General features: G+C 43.8%; 1 protein-coding gene across 1 annotated transcript in view; it reads left to right on the forward strand.

Moving 5' to 3' along the window:
• Window positions 1–267: 267 nt before the first annotated feature.
• The window catches only part of itgb5 (integrin, beta 5), a 210,649-nt gene continuing 192,695 nt past the window's right edge, over window positions 268–18,221 (forward strand). The window contains exons 1-4 of the mRNA XM_072473441.1: window positions 268–857; window positions 1,090–1,175; window positions 11,143–11,350; window positions 16,742–16,991. Of these exons, the coding sequence (XP_072329542.1) occupies window positions 779–857; window positions 1,090–1,175; window positions 11,143–11,350; window positions 16,742–16,991 (623 nt within the window). The 5' untranslated portion in view covers window positions 268–778. The remainder of the gene's footprint in view (window positions 858–1,089; window positions 1,176–11,142; window positions 11,351–16,741; window positions 16,992–18,221) is intronic.

An 18,221-nucleotide genomic window follows, 5' to 3' on the forward strand; every position in this document is an offset into this window, starting at 1 on the left:
GGGCGAGGGGGATCGGGTGACACAAAGCGGGCGAGGGGAAGCGGGCAGCACAAAGCGGGCGAGGGGAAGCGGGCAGCACAAAGTGGGTGAGGGGAAGCGGGCGGCACAAAGTGGGCGAGGGGGAGCGGGTGGCACAAAGCGGGCGAGGGGAAGCGGGCGGCTTTTCAAGTGGAAGGAGCTGCGGAGGTGAAAGGGTTAAGGGGGAGGGCGGCAGCCGGAGAGGTGATTGGACGGCGCGGCGGGGGAGGCGGGCTCGGGCTCGGAGCTCGCGCGGACTGAACGGCAACAAAAGTGTCGCTGCCGGCGCTGCGGGTCAGGGGGAGACGGCAGAGGCGGCTGGCTGCGCGCCTAGGGTGAGGAGACAAGGTGGATGAAGCACCACCCCGACTGAAATCTGGGAGCGAGCAAGGAGACAGACAGAGAGACGGAAAGAAAAGCAGGAGCCGATGCGAAGTTGGTGATTTGCAGTGGGACGCTGGTGCTGGGAGTTGTTGACATCGGGCATCCCCCCCCCCCCCCCCCCCCGGGACCCTCCGACCCGGGCCCCATGTCAGCATGAGTTTCCCAGACCCGGGACCACACAGAAAAGTTTGGGAGACGCGACGCCTCGAAATGTCTGCGCCGAAAATCTGACTTTGTGATCGTCGCAGCCAAACTTGCGAGTGTGTTTTTTGGTTGCTGACTGCGGCGCTGATCGGATCGGGGGAGGGGGGGGGACACACACCAAAAATAAAAGACATGTTTTGAATCAACACGGTCAACAGAGTTGCAAAAAGCCATGTTCAAGAAAAGGAGCTTAAATTATTTGTTTTTATCTTCTCCAGTGTTTTATCTATTGATGCAACAACATGTTGTCGGTAAGTTACTTTAAGCGACGTTTGAAGTATTTCGCTCGGTGGTAGTAAATACTGGTGATAGATCTCAGCATTGTGCATTGTTGCTGATGCTTCGTATTTGTGGAATGATTTGACATGCACCATTGACTCTTTGGAGCCTCAGCACGAACATGACCTGAAGGTGCGGAAAGGGGTCGTCTTTGCCCGATGATTGCGGACAGGAGAGTGACAAATTGTTCTGTTTGTGTCCAAGGTCTCAATGTGTGTACAAGTGGACGTGCTACCTCCTGCGAAGAGTGTTTGCTTATTCATCCCGACTGTGGCTGGTGTGTTAAAGAGGTAGGCTGCTCAGATTTGTTATAAACTCACAAACTTATCAATTCACGAAAGGTTTTCCTTTGTATCCTCCATTTTTACTGCTGAATACAGAATGGAGGTTGTTATCCCAGTGATTCATTTGGCTTTGCCGTTGTTAATTCAGGTTTACAGTGGTACCCAACCTTTGGAAAAATACAAACAAACAACAAAAAATACAGCCTGCAGAGCTCTGATGTGTACAGGATAATAGTGGGAGGGGGACTAATGATTAGTAATGGTGATAGCAAAATTCGGTTACTGAGTCATATCCTGGCAATGGAATACCATATATAATCTAAACCAATTATACATGTATAGGCATTTACAGTCAACTTCTCCTGTTATAATGGAAGCGCAAATGTAAAATGTTCAATGCACTTCTTCCTAGAGGAGGCACTGCACCATTGCCTCTGGCAGGGAGGTGTAATTGCAGCAGACGAGTTCTCGTTATAAATACATATTTAAGAATGTATTTGCATTTGAAACATAATAACGAGGGAATGTATGACTTTCAAATGGTGAATATATGACTTTCAAATGGGAAATGCATTACAACTCCACAATCTAGTCCAAATACTCACAATTTTATTTAAGTATCGCATTTCATCTTGACTCCCATTTGTCTATAATGTAGACTTCAGCCACCTGTGTCCTGACCATGACATTTGTTTGCAGCATCTGCCGAGGATGGAATTTCAAATATGTGTGTGTTTAATAAAGTGAGGATGTGGAAATAATAGCTCCAGGCTTTCAATGTGTGATGTTAATAGTGAAGTGTTAGAATTGACTTGCAAGAAACAGCCAGTTCTCAAATATAAATTCTCAAAGAAAGTTATTGCGGATGCTGGAATCTGAAACAAAAGTGGAAAATATTGGGCAAACTCAGCAGGTCTGACAGCATCTGTGCAGCCAGAAGGGAGCTAATGTTTCGAGTCTGGATGACTTTGACAAAGAGTCACCCAGACTTAAAACATTAGCTCCCTTCTCTCTCCACAAATGGTATCAGACCTACTGAGATTGCCCAGTATTTTCTGTTTTGGTTCTCAAATCATGGCTGGCTATGAAACTGACCACTGGACTCCTCAGCTCTTGTGTCCACACATCCTTGTGGTGACAGAGGAGTTCTTTCTGAATGTGTTGGTGTGAAGCTACTCATGTCACCATTGTGTGTGAAATGCTGGTGATTCAGTTGATGTCTTTATATTTTCAGAGTCGTACCTCGTGAAGCTTCTGATATTCAGTGAGGTCTAAGAATGGGCAGTTCAATGATGGCATGGTGGCACAGTGGTTACCACTGTTGTCTCATATTGCCAGGGACCCAGGTTCAATTTCGGCCTTGGGTGGTTGTGTGGAGTTTGAACGTTCTTCCCGTGTGTGTGGGTTACTTCTGGGTGCCTCGGTTTTCTCCCACAGTCCAAAGATGTGCCAGTTAGGTGGGGTTATGGGAATAGAGCAGGGAAGTGGGCCGAGGTAGGGTGCTCTTTCAGAGGGTCATTGCAGACTCGATGGGCTGAATGGCCTCCTGCACCGTAGAGACTCAATGGATTGTGTCCTCTTTGAACTGAATCAAACTAAATATTTTCAGGAGCTCAGTCAAAACCTGTAGGTGTCTACTGTTTATACCATTTAGGAACATAGGGAGAGGAGGTGGTAATTTGGTATCTTGAGGCTGATTTGTTGTTCATTTAAGTCAAGGATGCCGTGTACTTCAAATCCATTTACCTACCTTTGTATCATGTCCCTTAAAACCAGTGTCCAATAAAGATCTATTAGTGTCAGTCTTGAAAATTTCGATTGACCCAGCATTCAGAGCCATTCATGGGAATGAGTTCCAGATTTCCCCTACTACTGCTTTGAAAATGTGCTTCCTATTTCATTCTTGAATGGCTAAACTTGATCGATAAGATAATGTCCTCTTGTTCTGCTAGCCAACCCTGATGTATTACTGCTCTAACTAGGGTCTGAGCAAAGTTCTATCCAATTGAACGATCACTTCCTAACTGTTCAATTCTAAACCCCTTGGGATTAAGGCTAAAATTCCAATGGCCTTACTGGCAATGCCCTTTTTGTACTTGTGATGAACCTTTAGTGATTTGTATACATTGGCACCTAAATCCCTTTGTTCCTCTGCAGCTTTTAGTTTCTCTCCATTTAGAAAATGTTCTGATTTGTATTCTTTGGATCTGAAGTGGATGATTTCACACATCCACAACTTTGAACTCAATCTGTCAAAGCTTTGTTCACTCTGGCCCCCCTTCCCCATCCACTCGCTCCCCGAACAGGCACCGAAATGTGGCAACTAGGGGCTTTTCACAGTAACTTCATTTGAAGCCTACCTGTGACAATAAGCGATTTTCATTTAATTTAATGTTTTTTCTAACTTAGTGTCACCTGCAAATCTGTGCATATCACTCAATTCCTTCCTTCACAGCTCTTCTTTCTCAACAAACAGGCTTCTTAAACCCACTGCTCATCTTTCCTGCAACTTCATTTTGAATCCCTCCAGTCAAGTTTCTGTTCCTGCCACAGTACTGGCATGACCTTTATCAATGTTAGAAATGACATCCTGTGTGAGGCTGACCATGGTAAATATTCCCTCTTAATTTTTCAAGCCTTTTACAAGGCTGACCATATCATCCTCCTCCAGTGCCTCTCCTCCTGCGTCCAGCTGGGTCAGATTGCCCTACCCTGGTTCTTATACATCCAGCTGTGGCCAGAGAATTACCTGCAATGGCTTCTCTTCCCACTCCCACTCCATTGCCTCTGGTGTCCCAAAGCAATCTGTGGCTGTCCCATATTTCTCATCTACATTCCGCCATCTCAAAAGACATCAGGTTCCATTCATATGCTAATGACACCCAGCTCTTCTTCACCACCATTTCTCTTGACACCCTACTCTCCCTACGAGGTGTTGGGCGTTTTAAAAAATATTAAGGTAGATAGGTCCCCAGGGCCTGATGGGATCTACCCCAGAATACTGAAGGAGGCTGGAGAGGAAATTGCTGAGGCCTTGACAGAAATCTTTGGAGCCTCACTGTCTTCAGGTGATGTCCCGGAGGACTGAAGAATAGCCAATGTTGTTCCTCTGTTTAAGAACGGTAGCAAGGATAATCCAGGGAACTACAGGCCGGTGAGCCTTACTTGAGTGGTAGGGAAATTACTGGAGAGAATTCTTTGAGACAGGATCTACTCCCATTTGGAAGCAAATGGACGTATTAGTGAGAGGCAGCATGGTTTTGTGAAGGGGAGGTCGTGTCTCACTAACTTGATAGAGTTCGAGGAGGTCACAAAGATGATTGATGCAGGTAGGGCAGTGGATGTTGTCTATATGGACTTCAGTAAGGCCTTTGACAAGGTCCCTCGTGGTAGACTAGTACAAAAGGTGAAGTCACACGGGATCAGGGGTGAGCTGGCAAGGTGGATTCAGAACTGGCTAGGTCATAGAAGGCAGAGAGTAGCAATGGAAGGATGCTTTTCTAATTGGAGGGCTGTGACCAGTGGTGTTCCACAGGGATCAGTGCTGGGACCTTTGCTGTTTGTAGTAGATATAAATGATTTGGAGGAAAATGTAACTGGTCTGATTAGTAAGTTTGCAGACGACACAAAGGTTGGTGGAATTGCGGATAGCGATGAGGACTGTCAGAGGATACAGCAGGATTTAGATTGTTTGGAGACTTGGGCAGAGAGATGGCAGATGGAGTTTAATCCGGACAAATGTGAGGTAATGCATTTTGGAAGGTCTAATGCAGGTAGGGAATATACAGTGAATGGTAGAACCCTCAAGAGTATTGAAAGTCAGAGAGATCTAGGAGTACAGGTCCACAGGTCACTGAAAGGGGCAACACAGGTGGAGAAGGTAGTCAAGAAGGCATACGGCATGCTTGCCTTCATTGGCTGGGGCATTGAGTATAAGAATTGGCAAGTCATGTTGCAGCTGTATAGAACCTTAGATAGGCCACACTTGGAGTATAGTGTTCAATTCTGGTCGCCACACTACCAGAAGGATGTGGAGGCTTTAGAGAGGGTGCAGAAGAGATTTACCAGAGTGTTGCCTGGTATGGAGGGCATTAGCTATGAGGAGCGGTTGAATAAACTCGGTTTGTTCTCACTGGAACGAAGGAGGTTGAGGGGCGACCTGATAGAGGTCTACAAAGATATGAGGGGCATAGACAGAGTGGATAGTCAGAGGCTTTTCCCCGGGTTAGAGGGGTCAATTACTAGGGGGCATAGGTTTAAGGTGAAAGGGGCAAGGTTTAGAGTAGATGTACGAGGCAAGTTTTTTTACACAGAGGGTAGTGGTTGCCTGGTACTCGCTACCGGAGGAGGTGGTGGAAGCAGGGACGATAGTGACATTTAAGGGGCATCTTGACAAATACATGAATAGGATGGGAATAGAGGTATACGGACCCAGGAAGTGTAGAAGATTGTAGTTTAGTCGGGCAGCATCGTCGGCACGGGCTTGGAGGGCCGAAGGGCCTGTCCCTGTGCTGTACATTTCTTTGTTCTTTGTTGTTCTCTGGGTTTGTCAGATTGCTTCCCTGAAATCCAGTACTGGATGCGCAGAAATTTCTTCCAATTGAAATAGTGGGAAAACTGTAGGCATTGTCTTCATACTATTACTGCTACTAATAATAATAATCTTTATTAGTGTCACAAGTAGGCTTACATTAACACTGCAATGAAGTTACTGTGTAAAGTCTGTAGTCGACACATTCCGGTGCCTGTCCGGGTACACGGGGAGAATTCAGAATGTCCAATTCACCTAACAAGTACGTCTTTCGGGACTTGTGGGAAGAAACATGCAGACATAGGGAAAACGTGCATACTCCACACAGACAGTGACCCAAGCCAGGAATCGAACCTGGGACCTGGTGCTGTGAAGCAACAGTGCTAACCCCTGTGCTATCGTGCCATCATTCATTTCCTGCCATAAGCTCTGTTCCCTAGCATTGTTCTCCATAACAAATTTCTGATGTTGAACCAGGCTGTTTGCAACTTTGTGATCATACCTGACTCCCAAATTATCTTCCAAATCACATACCTGCTCCATCACCATGACGGTCTAATTCCACCTCCATATCATTGCGTGACTCCAGGGCAATTAGCTCATCTTCTGCTGAAACCACCATCCATGTTTTTAGACCGTACTATTCTAATGCTTGCATGGCCCATATCCCATCTGTAACCCAATATACGTTTGAGGTCAAATCTCTGCTGCCTGTCTCCTAAATTGTACCAATACCCACCACCCTGTGCTTACTGATCTATCTTGGCCTCTGGATGGCAAAACCTTCATTTCAAAATTGTCACCCTTGTTTTCAAATCCCGACATTGCCTTTCTCCTCCATTTCTATATAATATTCTCCAGCTCTTCAAGATCTGTGCAGTCCTCCAATTTTGGCCTCTTGCACAACCATGTTTTTAATGACTCCACCATTGGTGGCCATGCCATCGGCTGTCTAGTCCCTAAGCTCTGAATCCCTTCCCTGAACCCCTCTGCATCTTTACATCTTTCTCCTCCTTTAAAACACTGCTGATGACATTATCTTTTTGATCAAGCTTTTGGCCTTGGTACCTCCCTAAGTGACTGTCAAATTTGTTTGATATTGTTCCTGTGAAACACCATGGGACATTTTACCATATTAGAGATGCTATAAGATGAAAGTTATTATTTTTGTTTACAGTTGATTGATCTGTGGTGAAAAGTTGAGAGCTCAGTACAGGTCCTTGAGAAACACCATGCCATAGCCCATGAATCATAGAACATTCTCTTTATTCTTAAGGTCTTCTGCCTATCATCCAATTGCTACTCATATCCAATTGCTACTCATATCATAAGATTATCTCCAGTATCATGCAATGTCATTTTTGTTAATAGTCTCTTTCGTGGGGTCATGTGAAAGTTAATTTCCTTTGCCTACTTCCTTTAAAATCTTGGGACAGAAACCGTTTGATTACAGATATTTCTCTCGTAAGATCCATTATTTTTTCCATTACCATTTAAAAAAACTTGTACTCAATCCAGTAATGTCCTTCATTTGATCTATTTTTAGGCTCCACTGTGCTCCTGATTTTGTTCTGTTCCTCTATTGTGAAAGTGAATACAAAGTGTTCACTTAGCAAGTCTGTTATTTTCTTATTAAAAATTATAGCTTTCATTTTAATTGTATCCATTTTAAAAAACATTTTAAAAAGCTTGTGCAATTAACTTTAAAATATCCCTTGCAGATTATTTCATATTTATTTTTGTCCTCCTATTACTTCCTTTGCATCCCTTTGTTAATTTTTATAACTCTCTGAATCTGCTAGATTAAGAGCCTTTGCTTTATAGGACCATGTACTTTGTTTGATTCTTTAAATACTTTCTACTATTCCCCTGTCAGTTTACAGCTCAGCCAGGTTTGCTGTGATCAGTTTATTTCTCATCCCTTCAAAGTTTACCTTAGTTAAATTTCTACTTTTGGTTTGTGATAGATTGTAATGAATGATACACCGATTTTTCCACAAATGAATTTCTGAGTCTGCATTAATGTTCAACAGGAATGTAATGGATGTAGTAACCACTTATTAACTTAGAGCTTTAAACAAAGCTTCAATGACCTCTATCTCCAGATGTTACTTAGAAGGAACAATAATGTTCAATTAATTAGTTTGATCATTTGGTATTACACAATACTCTTAGAGTTGAGATATGCTGGGCATGTTTTCAGCAGTGGGACACATAAAATAGGGTGGGTGCGCACCCCACCACCTTCCTTTCTCCACTCCTATTGGGAGTCGCCAAAATCAGCTATCTGCTCAACATGTTTAAATAAATAGGGCCCAATTCAACTCTTCTTGTTCCTAGTTGCAGTACAGACGGTGCCCAGTAATGCACTCCTGGCGCTACCAGGACTGCCCCCAATCTGATTGGCTGCCAACTCCTGATGGTGGGACCTCTGCCCCAGTGAGGGGTAGAAATCCCAAACTGCCTCAGTTCAACCTGCCCACAGCACATAATGGCTGCGCGGTAGGCTGGAGTGGAACTGGTAGGCCCCATGCCAACTTCGCTTCTGTGGAGGGGTGGACGATCTGTGTGCCTCCACATAATATGCTATTCATTGAATTGAAAACAAGTCTGAGTCACCACTTTGAAAGAATAAAAATATTTGTCTGTGGTTTTGTTCTCCCAAGAAAACAGATGAGGTCAAAACTAAGATTTTTTGCAAGTTTATACTTGATGTTTGGAATAGATGTGACCTTTTAATTCTTTGACAGAAGCCAAGTTCATAGAAGGGACTCTTTAGCTGAAGGCTAATCAGAGCGCAGGCCAATATTAGTATTTAAAACTTTTCAGAGTTAATCTGGGATTATCGATAGCTGGCAGTGAGTTATAAAGACTTTAATTCAATAAAGAAGTTTTGAGGCTGCTGAAAACCACAGAAGCAATACGATGGTGCTTTATGAACAAAAGGAGAGCTTTAAATTTGAAACATAGCCTCGCTGCCAGCTATTTGTTACTGTATTGCCTGTATGTTTATTTATAAAGGTCTACATTTACAGGTTTAACAGACACTGGTGTAATAATAATTTTATTGTTTCATGATAATTGTGTGTTTAAGATGATGTGACATAAGTGGAAGGACAGTTAACATGATTTTTGCACTTAATTTGAATTACCTGTCGGTATTGATTTGTGCATAAATTAGTTATACATTTTTATGTGTTCATCTATTTTGTGTACATGGTACATTATTTACATATTGAAGGGTTTCATATGATTTGGGGGTAAATTACATTTTTCACTGTTGGATTTAGACGAGCAGTTACCTCTGATTTTAGAACAGTTGGATGTACTGTCAAATCTATCCATGCCAAGATTGATTCTGATTTGTATTCCGGTGTTATAAATTACTAATGTTATTTCAACAATATACTTCAAACTAAAATGCACCTTCCTGTTCATCTCATGATTGGTTTTATTCAGTTGTCAATTATATTGACTTTAAAGTAGATTTTTTGCCCAGTACAAATGTGCTGGGGTTCCCGCTTCGCTTCCTGACAGTTTTCTGCCCATTAAAGTGATCGAGTAGAAATTTGTCGCCTGGTAGGGAAGGAAACAGAAAACCACAACCAGAAACTTTTAAATCGGCGTTAGAATTTTATCCACAACTTGTATTTTTGAAGTGCTTTTAACATTTGTAAAACATCCCAAGTTACTTCAGAAAGGGGAAAATGGGTGAACATTAGCATCTAATTTTAACCTAACCTCGGTAAGAATGGGCAGGGTTAGATCATATCCATTTTACTCCATCTAAAATCAATGATGGGTAAACTCAGTGGAATGCAAAACAGGCATTTGCCCCATTCCCATGACAACAATAAGGGGTGCAAAAGAGGCTGGAGATGGGAAAACAGAGGACTTGGTAATATATATAACTTAAGGAGGCTGGTTGGGTGGGTTGACATCCTGGAGGAATTTGTAATGAGGATGAAAATAGCAAAGCAGTAGATGATGTCATGAACAGGAGTAGACAGAGTGGGAGGAGGTTTGAACAATTAGGAGTTTGTGTGGAATTTGGGAGGCCCACAAGTAGAATGCTGAAAAGATCCATCTTTTAGTTAATGAAAGTGTGGATGGAAGTTGTATCAGTCGAAGTTAGGTAAATGAGGAGGCAAGCAAATTTGTATCACATCTGCTTGACCTGGAATGAGGCGAAGGAGTGTCATTTATGAAATCCGATTTTCTGCATCGATAGATAACATTATAATGAATATTTAAAAAAAAATAATGGTTTGCATGTTTACAGTTATGCACCATTCCAGAGGGTAGCATGGTGCCACAGTGGTTAGCACTGCCTCAGCGCTAAATATCCGGGTCCAATTCCGACCTCGGGTGACTGTGTGGAGTTTGCGCGTTTGTCTTTGTGGGTTTTCTCCAGGTGCCCCGGTTTCATCGCTGGCAGTCCAAAGATGTGCAAGTTGGGACGATTGGCCATGCTAAATTGCCCCTTAGTGTCCAAAGGTGAGCTGGCAATACGGGGATAGTGTGGGGGATTGGACCTAGGTCAGGTGCCCTTTTAGAGGGTCGGTGCATACTCAATGGGCCTGCCACACTGAAACACTAACCACAGCATTTCTATGGTCAAATGCAACATATATGGTATTCACAAAAAACGTCGAAAGGGGTGACAGGGATTTTAAAAATGTGATTTATTTTAATGCTACAGTAATAAGTAGCAGCTACCACCCTTTGTATTGTATTGGCATCATTTTTAAAATAGTTATTATAGAACTACAGAGTGATATTATTTGTCTACTGTGTTTTTGTTTATAGTTGTAGCAGGACAACCTTGCACCTAAACGTGGGTATAGCACTCCAGTTGATTACAGTAGCTAATCTGAAAAGAGTTCACTCCCGCAGAGTAGACTGCAGCAACAATGGCTGTTTTAGTAATCATGCATTTTTCACGCTATTCAGATTCACTGTGCCAGTTGTTATGGCTCTCTGTCCTTGAGACCTTCTTGTATAGCTATAACTCAGTTTTTATCCCTGCACAGTAGTACTATCTGATATCTCACTTTGCTTCACACATGCAGGAAAGTTCAGTAGACCGAAAAAAGGCTTTCAATAATTGCCTATGAGGTTGCACCTGTGAAAGGACAATTCATTTTCATTACTGTATTTCTGTGCCATTTAAAATTTGAAGCAAAAAATTCTACTGGAATAACGATACTGACTTTTAAGGAGTTAGAAGTAATTTGAAAAGTGCACATGAAGGATATACTGAACAAAAAGAAAAACTAATATTAGAAAAGCTTTAATAGTCCAAAGATGGCTTCGCAAAATCAATGATTGAGTTGTCTCCTCTAACTCATATTTTCTTTGCAGAGTAATTTGTATCTGTCTCCCTGTGTCTATTGCAATTAATTTAGTTTTCTTATTTTCTTACCACTTTTTATCTTTAAGGAATTTGGCAACAAGGGAAGCATCTCTTCAAGATGTGACTTTAAGGAAAGCTTGATTAAAAGAGGATGCAAAATTCAGTTTATAGAGAGTCCTCAAAGCAGTATACTGATACAAAGAAACTTCCCATTGAGCAATAAGGGATCCGGATCATCACAATCAAATGTCATTCAACTCACACCTCAAAAGATTTCTCTGAAGCTAAGACCAGGTAAAGTGTTACATTCTCCTTTTGAGAAAAATAAATTCAAAGATCCAGTTGAAAGCTAAAAGGATGGCATGACAAGATTTCATATTTTAACTTTTTTACAGTAATAAAAGGGCTAAAGGCACTTTTGGCTAAACAGATATATATTTAAAATGCTCATGCCTGCCACATTGAAACACGAAGCACAGCATTTCTATGGTCAAACGCAACATATATTGTATTCACAAAAATAAGTTGAAAGGTGCGATAGGGGTTTTAAAAATGTGATTTATTTATAGTAATAAATAGACCATTCATATTTTAAACTGCGGGATAGAACTTTCCCCTTTTGCTTTTAACACAACTGAAAAACCCAGGGCGGGATTCTCAGACCACCTGCCGGGCCGGCGAATCGACGGGGGGCGACGTGAATCCCGTTGCCAGCGCCCCCCCCCCGCGCCCCCCCCCCCCCCCCACCGGCGATTCTCTGCTCCGTGATGGGCCGAGCGGCCGCCCGTTTTTGGCCAGTCCCGCTGGCGTAAATTACACAAGGTTTGTACTGGCGGGACCTGGCTCTGCGGGCGCCCTGCGGAGTCCTCCGGGGGGCGGGGGGGGGGCGCGGGGGGATCTGGCCCCGGAGGGGGAGGGGGGTGGTGCGGGGGGGCAACGGTGGCCTGGATCGCGATCGGGGCCCACCGATCTGCGGGCAGGCCTGTGCCATGGAGGCACTCTTTCCCCCCGCGCCGGCCGCTGTAAAGCTCCGCCATGGCATTCGCGAAGAAGAAACCCACTGCGCATACGCAGGGATCACGGCAGCGGTTCTGGGAACATGTTGTAATGTTCTATGTTCTATACTGGCGCTCCTCCGCATGCGCCAACTCGTGCTGGCCAGCTAAGGCCCTTCGGCGCCGGTTGGCATGGCGGCAGTCACTCCAGCGCCGGCCTAGCCCCCGAAGGTGAGGAGGATTCCGCACATTCTGGGCGGCCCGATGCCGGAGTGGTTCACGCCACTCTTTGGCGCCGGTGCGGACCGCCCGCCGGATACCGGAAAATCCCTCCCCCAGTTCTTAGGTTTTCTTTATACTGTCCATTAAGCAAACATTCAATTCTCCCATAATCAGTCTAAAGTGATTCTTAGCTTTGGGGTGATTACTTCTGTTCTTTTCGATTCCCACCCTGGTAAGTTTTAACCTGGGAACTGTCACTATCAAGCTGGTAAAATCTTGGAGCCTGTTTTAAAATCCTCACGATTTTGGTCTCGCCAATCTGAACTTGAGCTCGCTCCTGCATTCCTTCAAGATGAACCATATTGAATTTCAGCCTCTGGTTGTTTTCTCTCTCTCCCAGATCCTGGCAGACTGTCCGTGTCAGTGAGTTTCAGGGACTTCGCCTCTCAAAGCTTATCTCCATGGTGATGTGAATCACATGGGCTTTTCTATCCAGGACAAAATGCTGACCAGTAGGAGGCACGGTGGTGCAGTGGTTAGCATTACCGCCTCACGGCACTGAGGACCCGGGTTCGATCCCATCTCCAGGTCACTGTCCATGTGGAGTTTGCATATTCTCCCGGTGTCTGCGTGGGTCTCACACCCACAACCCAAAAAGTTGTGCAGGGTATGTGAATTGGCCAAGCTAAATTGTACCTTAATTGAAAAGAAAAGAATTGGATACTCTAAATTTATATTTAAAATAATGCTGTCCAGCTATCCATGAGCACCAACTCTTTCACCTTGGAAGTAAATGAACCGTTTTAAGCAATGCTATTTACAACCCGACATTCTGGGACTTTGGAGACGAGCAGACTAACCTTAGTAAACACAGATGCTGCCGCCATCAACCCAGATCCCTCTTTAATCTTTAATAACCACTTGGAAAAGATCACATGATTCCCTTCAATTTTTTTTACGCTGAATTAAAGATAGCAAGTAATCATGAAGGCTAATGGAATATTGACCCTTATTTCAAGGGGGTTGGAGTATATGAGTAGGGAAGTCTTGCTGCAACTGTACAAGGTACTGGTGAGACCACATCTGGAATAATGTGAGCAGTTTTAGTCCCCTTATTTAAGGAAAGGTATTATTTCATTGGAGGCGGTTCAGAGAAGGTTCACTAGGATGATCCTTGGTATAGAGAGTTTGTCTTATGAGCAAAGGAACAGGTTGGGACTCTACTCATTCAAATTTAGAAGAATCAGAGGTGATCTTGTTGAAACATATAGGATTCTTAAGGGGCTTGACAGAGTAAATGCTGAGAGGATGTTTCCCCTCATGGGAGAGTCGAGGACCAGAGAGCATATTCTCAGAATATAGGGATGCCAATTTAAGACTGAGATGCAGGGGAATTGATTCTCAGAGGGTGTTGAGTCTTTGGAACTTTTTGCCACAGAGAGCTGTCAGGACAGAATCCTTATGTATATTGAAAGCTGAGTTATTGATTAGTAAGGGAATCAAAGGTTACAGAGAAAGGGCAGGAAAGTGAACATGAGGAATGTCGGATCAGCCAGGACCTTATTGAATGGCGGAGCAGGCTGGAGGGGCCGAGCGGTCTACTCCTGTTCCCATTTCTTATGGTATTACACAGTCCAAAAGCAAAACAATCTTAAAAACCTCATAATTGTAACCCTTGAATCCGCATACTGATGTGGTAAACTCTGGATTTGGAGGCTGTGTAAAATAGATATATTTTATCAGCCAAAGATTCAGTTCTATTCCAGCCCTCTCCCAATGGCTTGTTGGAAAGTACATTTTTGTGACTGTTACATGAGACCTAGTGCAGGATTTTCTGGCCCCTCGCGCTGGTGGGATCTTCTGGTCCCATCGCCATTGACTCCTGGTGGCGGGTTCCGCTGCATCGGGGTGGTCGAGCCGACACAAATGCCCATAGACTTTGGTAGGACCATAAAATCCCACTGGTGGCCAATAGCCTGCTGCATCTGCCATGGGAAAACATGCCATGCAGGGAATCAGGAAAACCCGGCCCTAAGCTCCATAACAAAATAGAAATATTGAAAGCTGTTAGCTGCTCATGGCTCATACGTATTTTTCTGTGGGAGGAATAGGGGGTGGAAGTTGGAAATGTTTATCTTTTTAAGTGTGCTGTAGAAATAGAGTGACATTCCGAGCTTGAAGTAGTATCATGGGAGCCTTCCTGCTTTAAATATTTTTCAGACTTTTGCATTGGAGTGATCCTGTCAAGTGCGTTCATGGTCTCAGGCCTCAGCGCTTGTAATACAGAAACTTGTCTTAACTACATGTCAGACATAAGAAAAAAACGGGACTACTTACTGCTACTACTGCTAATAATGAATTAAATAACTCATCCAAAAAGAAAGTGGGGGGCATTCCATGACACTCCTGACATGTGCTTTTTAATAATAATAATAATAATAACGTTTTATTGTCACAAGCATGAAGTTACTGTGAAAAGCCCGTAGTCGCCACATTCCAGTGCCTGTTCGGGTAAGCTGGTACAGGAATTGAACCCATGCTGCTGGCCTTGTCTGCATCACAAACAGCTGTTTAGCCCATTGAGCTAAACCCGCCCTGATGGTGGACAGGCTCTGGGGAGTCAGGAGATGAGTTACACTCCGCTGAATTCCCAACTCCTGGCCAACTCTTGTAACCTTCTAGGTATTGATCAGCTAATTGAATGATCCAAATACTGTTCGATTTCAACAGTTCAAATTTGATTGAGTTTTGTTCAGTATTCTTTCTGAATGTCATCAACAGTCAACGTTTTAAAAAATACGATACATTAAAAAAAACAGAAACACGGAATAATATCTGTCACAATTTTCAGTAAACATTGATGAGACTCTCTTGTAATGGACTAGCCAAATACTGCTGTTTGCTTTTTCCCCAACCACACTGGGTGTAATTATAATCAAATGGATTACGACGGTTCAAGAAGGTAGCTGACCACAACTTTCTCAAGGGCAATTAGGGATGGGCAATAAGTGGGGGTCTTGCCAGCAATGTCCACATCCCATGAACGAGTGCACTTATCCTGATGTTAATTCAGTTCCCAGAGTGGAGTCAATTGTGGCATTCTTTGAGCTGGGTGTGGAACATAGTCTGGTCTTGCAGTGTTGGTCATTACATCAAATGTGTGGAAGTGCAATGGGTCCATAAGGATGTACGTGAATATCTCCAGTGGGTCCACGCCACAGACCCTGAAGGATATATATTTTTTCAATATTGCCATTCAATTTTGTATCGACCAGATCTCATTCAGTAAATAAAAATATAACAAATTCTGTCACATTGGTCTAATTTTAAAACCTTGAAATGATAGTTAACTACATTTATACAATAAAGTTACGATTTAATGTGAATTATTTAATAATAATAATAATCATCTTTATTGTCACAAGTAGGCTTATATTAACACTACAATGAATTTACTGTGGAAAGGCCTTAGTTGTCACATTCCGGCACCTGTTTGGGTACACAGAGAGAGAATTCAGCATGTCCAAATTACCTAATAGCGCCTCTTTCGCGACTTGTGGGAGGAAGAAGTGGTGCTGTGACCTGGCCACTGTACTCACCGCTGTCAAAATTGAGAGCTTTCCATATGTTGTGGCTGAGATCAAATATTAACAAGTTACTCGCCATACATTGGTGTCATCAGCTGTACTTCAATTTTAATGAGAGCACTGTGTCACCTTTTGATATTTAAAGTTCTGAATGAATGCATCTGCTGAAGTGGCAATGGCTCACCCATTAATATTAATAATATTCAGATGAATAGAATTCCTACAGTGCAGAAGGAGGCCATTTGGCCCATCGAGTCTGCACTGACCCTCTGAAACAGCACCCTACCTAAGACCATTCCCCCGCTCTAGCCCTAACCCCATAACCCCACCTAACTGGCACATCTTTGGACACTAAGAGGAAATTTAGCATGGCCAATCCACTTATAGGGGCTGGTTTAGCACAGGACTAAATCGCTGGCCTTTAAAGCCGACAGAGGCAGGCCAGCAGCACGGTTCAATTCCCGTACCAGCCTCCCCGAACAGGCGCCGGAATGTGGCGACAAGGGGCTTTTCACAGTAACTTTGAAGCCTACTTGTGACAATAAGCAATTTTCATTTCACTTAACCTGCATTTTGGAAACAGAATACTGGGATGGGGTGCAAATATTTTTCACCTTACTACTTAACTCTGCAATTTTATTTCTAATTATTGAATTTCCTGGCACACCAGTTGTTTATGAATAGTGGTTTATATTTTCAGTCTTTCTGAAGTTAATTTCTCTTTTGCAAAAAAATGGAAATTCATGATAAGAGTTTGTTACTCTGCTGCAAGAAGTGACATAAAGGCAAAAGAAAAAAATCAGTGAGCCTTAATTTATAATGTTGTGGATTCTACGAAGAATGAAAATTCACATCACAAACATTGTTTCTATCACATATAGATGAAAAGACCACATTTCAAATGCAGGTGCGGCAGGTGGAGGATTATCCTGTGGATTTGTACTATCTTATGGACCTTTCCCTCTCCATGAAAGATGACTTGGACAACATCCGTGTGTTGGGTACAACGTTATCACGAGAGATGGCAAAGCTCACCAGCAACTTTCGCCTGGGCTTTGGAACATTTGTTGACAAACCAACATCACCATTTTCGTACACCGGACCCAAATACCAGAACAACCCATGTGTAGGGTGAGTCATGCTGAAGTATTTTTGCTGTGATTTTCGAAGTATCCTATTGAAATAATGGAAAGTCTGACTGCACTCTAATTAAGTGAAGGATAGTAACACTAAGTGTGGTAGCAGACATGAAAAACTGCATTCTACCCACCAGCCGCAGTGGTAGGTTTTCGCACCATATTGCCTGCTCCTCAGCTCATTATGTACATATGCATGCATGTGAAGCACTCTGGCAGGCAGCCTTTGATTTGCCTGCTCTGCCGTCAGTTCGCTGCTTCCACTCCCTGGGCTTCATATTTAAAATACATGTATGCAGGACTGCTCCGCTGAAGACATGGCCACGAAATTGAAGAAGGCAGAAGCACCCAGATTCAGGGATGCCTCACTGGAGCGTCTCCTGGACGTAGTCAAGGCCCGCCACAATGTCTTCTAGCTCCCACCCTGGACACAGGACGTCCAGGAAACAATTAAACCAGCTTGGGAGGTGGTGGCAGCAGTGATCAGTGCCACCGCAGTCCACAAGAGGTCAGCCACCCAACGCAGGAAGAGGATGAATGATCTCATCCGTACCACCAGGGTAAGCCAACCATCTGATCAATCTCAGCTCACTCACAAGCCTATAATATATTCAATGACATCTCACTCACTGTCAGCTCAAGGGAAATCATCTCTTATTCTCTCCCACACCTCACATCTTCATCTGGCCTCGCCTACAAAGGTGATTGTGTCCCCATGCCGTCCATGACTCCCCTCACCACGCACACAAGCTGGCAGCCTTATTATCTGCCCTGGCAAGCATCTTTTTCACACTCAATCCGTCTGTCTTTATTCAGGACAAGCTGGCGCTGGGGGAGGAGTGCCTGATACCAAAGTGATGCATCGACCTTAATGTTAATTATATTTTTGGAACAAACTTGGTTCACATGCTTTGCTGGGTCATGTCATCTTTATTCCTGGCTGTGTCAGATTGAGGCACATATCCCGCACAGGTCTTTTGGGGTGGGAATGATTATCTTCCCCTTGGTTAGAACTAACAGAGATGTTACAGCAGGAGGCCATTCAGCTCACCTTGTTCATGCCAGCGTGGGATGTCCCCGGACTCCTCTGAAGGAAATTCCAGCCCGTATGCAACCTGTGGGCACCGGTCTAGGCGTAGCTGCAGGCAGCAGAAGGGCTAGTGCTCCAGGTACTCAGGTCAAGGTAGGCGTCAGCCCCGGGGCCGGGCCTTGCATCTGGATGACC

This window comes from Scyliorhinus torazame, chromosome 2 (genome assembly GCF_047496885.1).
Source record: "Scyliorhinus torazame isolate Kashiwa2021f chromosome 2, sScyTor2.1, whole genome shotgun sequence".
Lineage (NCBI taxonomy): Eukaryota > Metazoa > Chordata > Chondrichthyes > Carcharhiniformes > Scyliorhinidae > Scyliorhinus > Scyliorhinus torazame.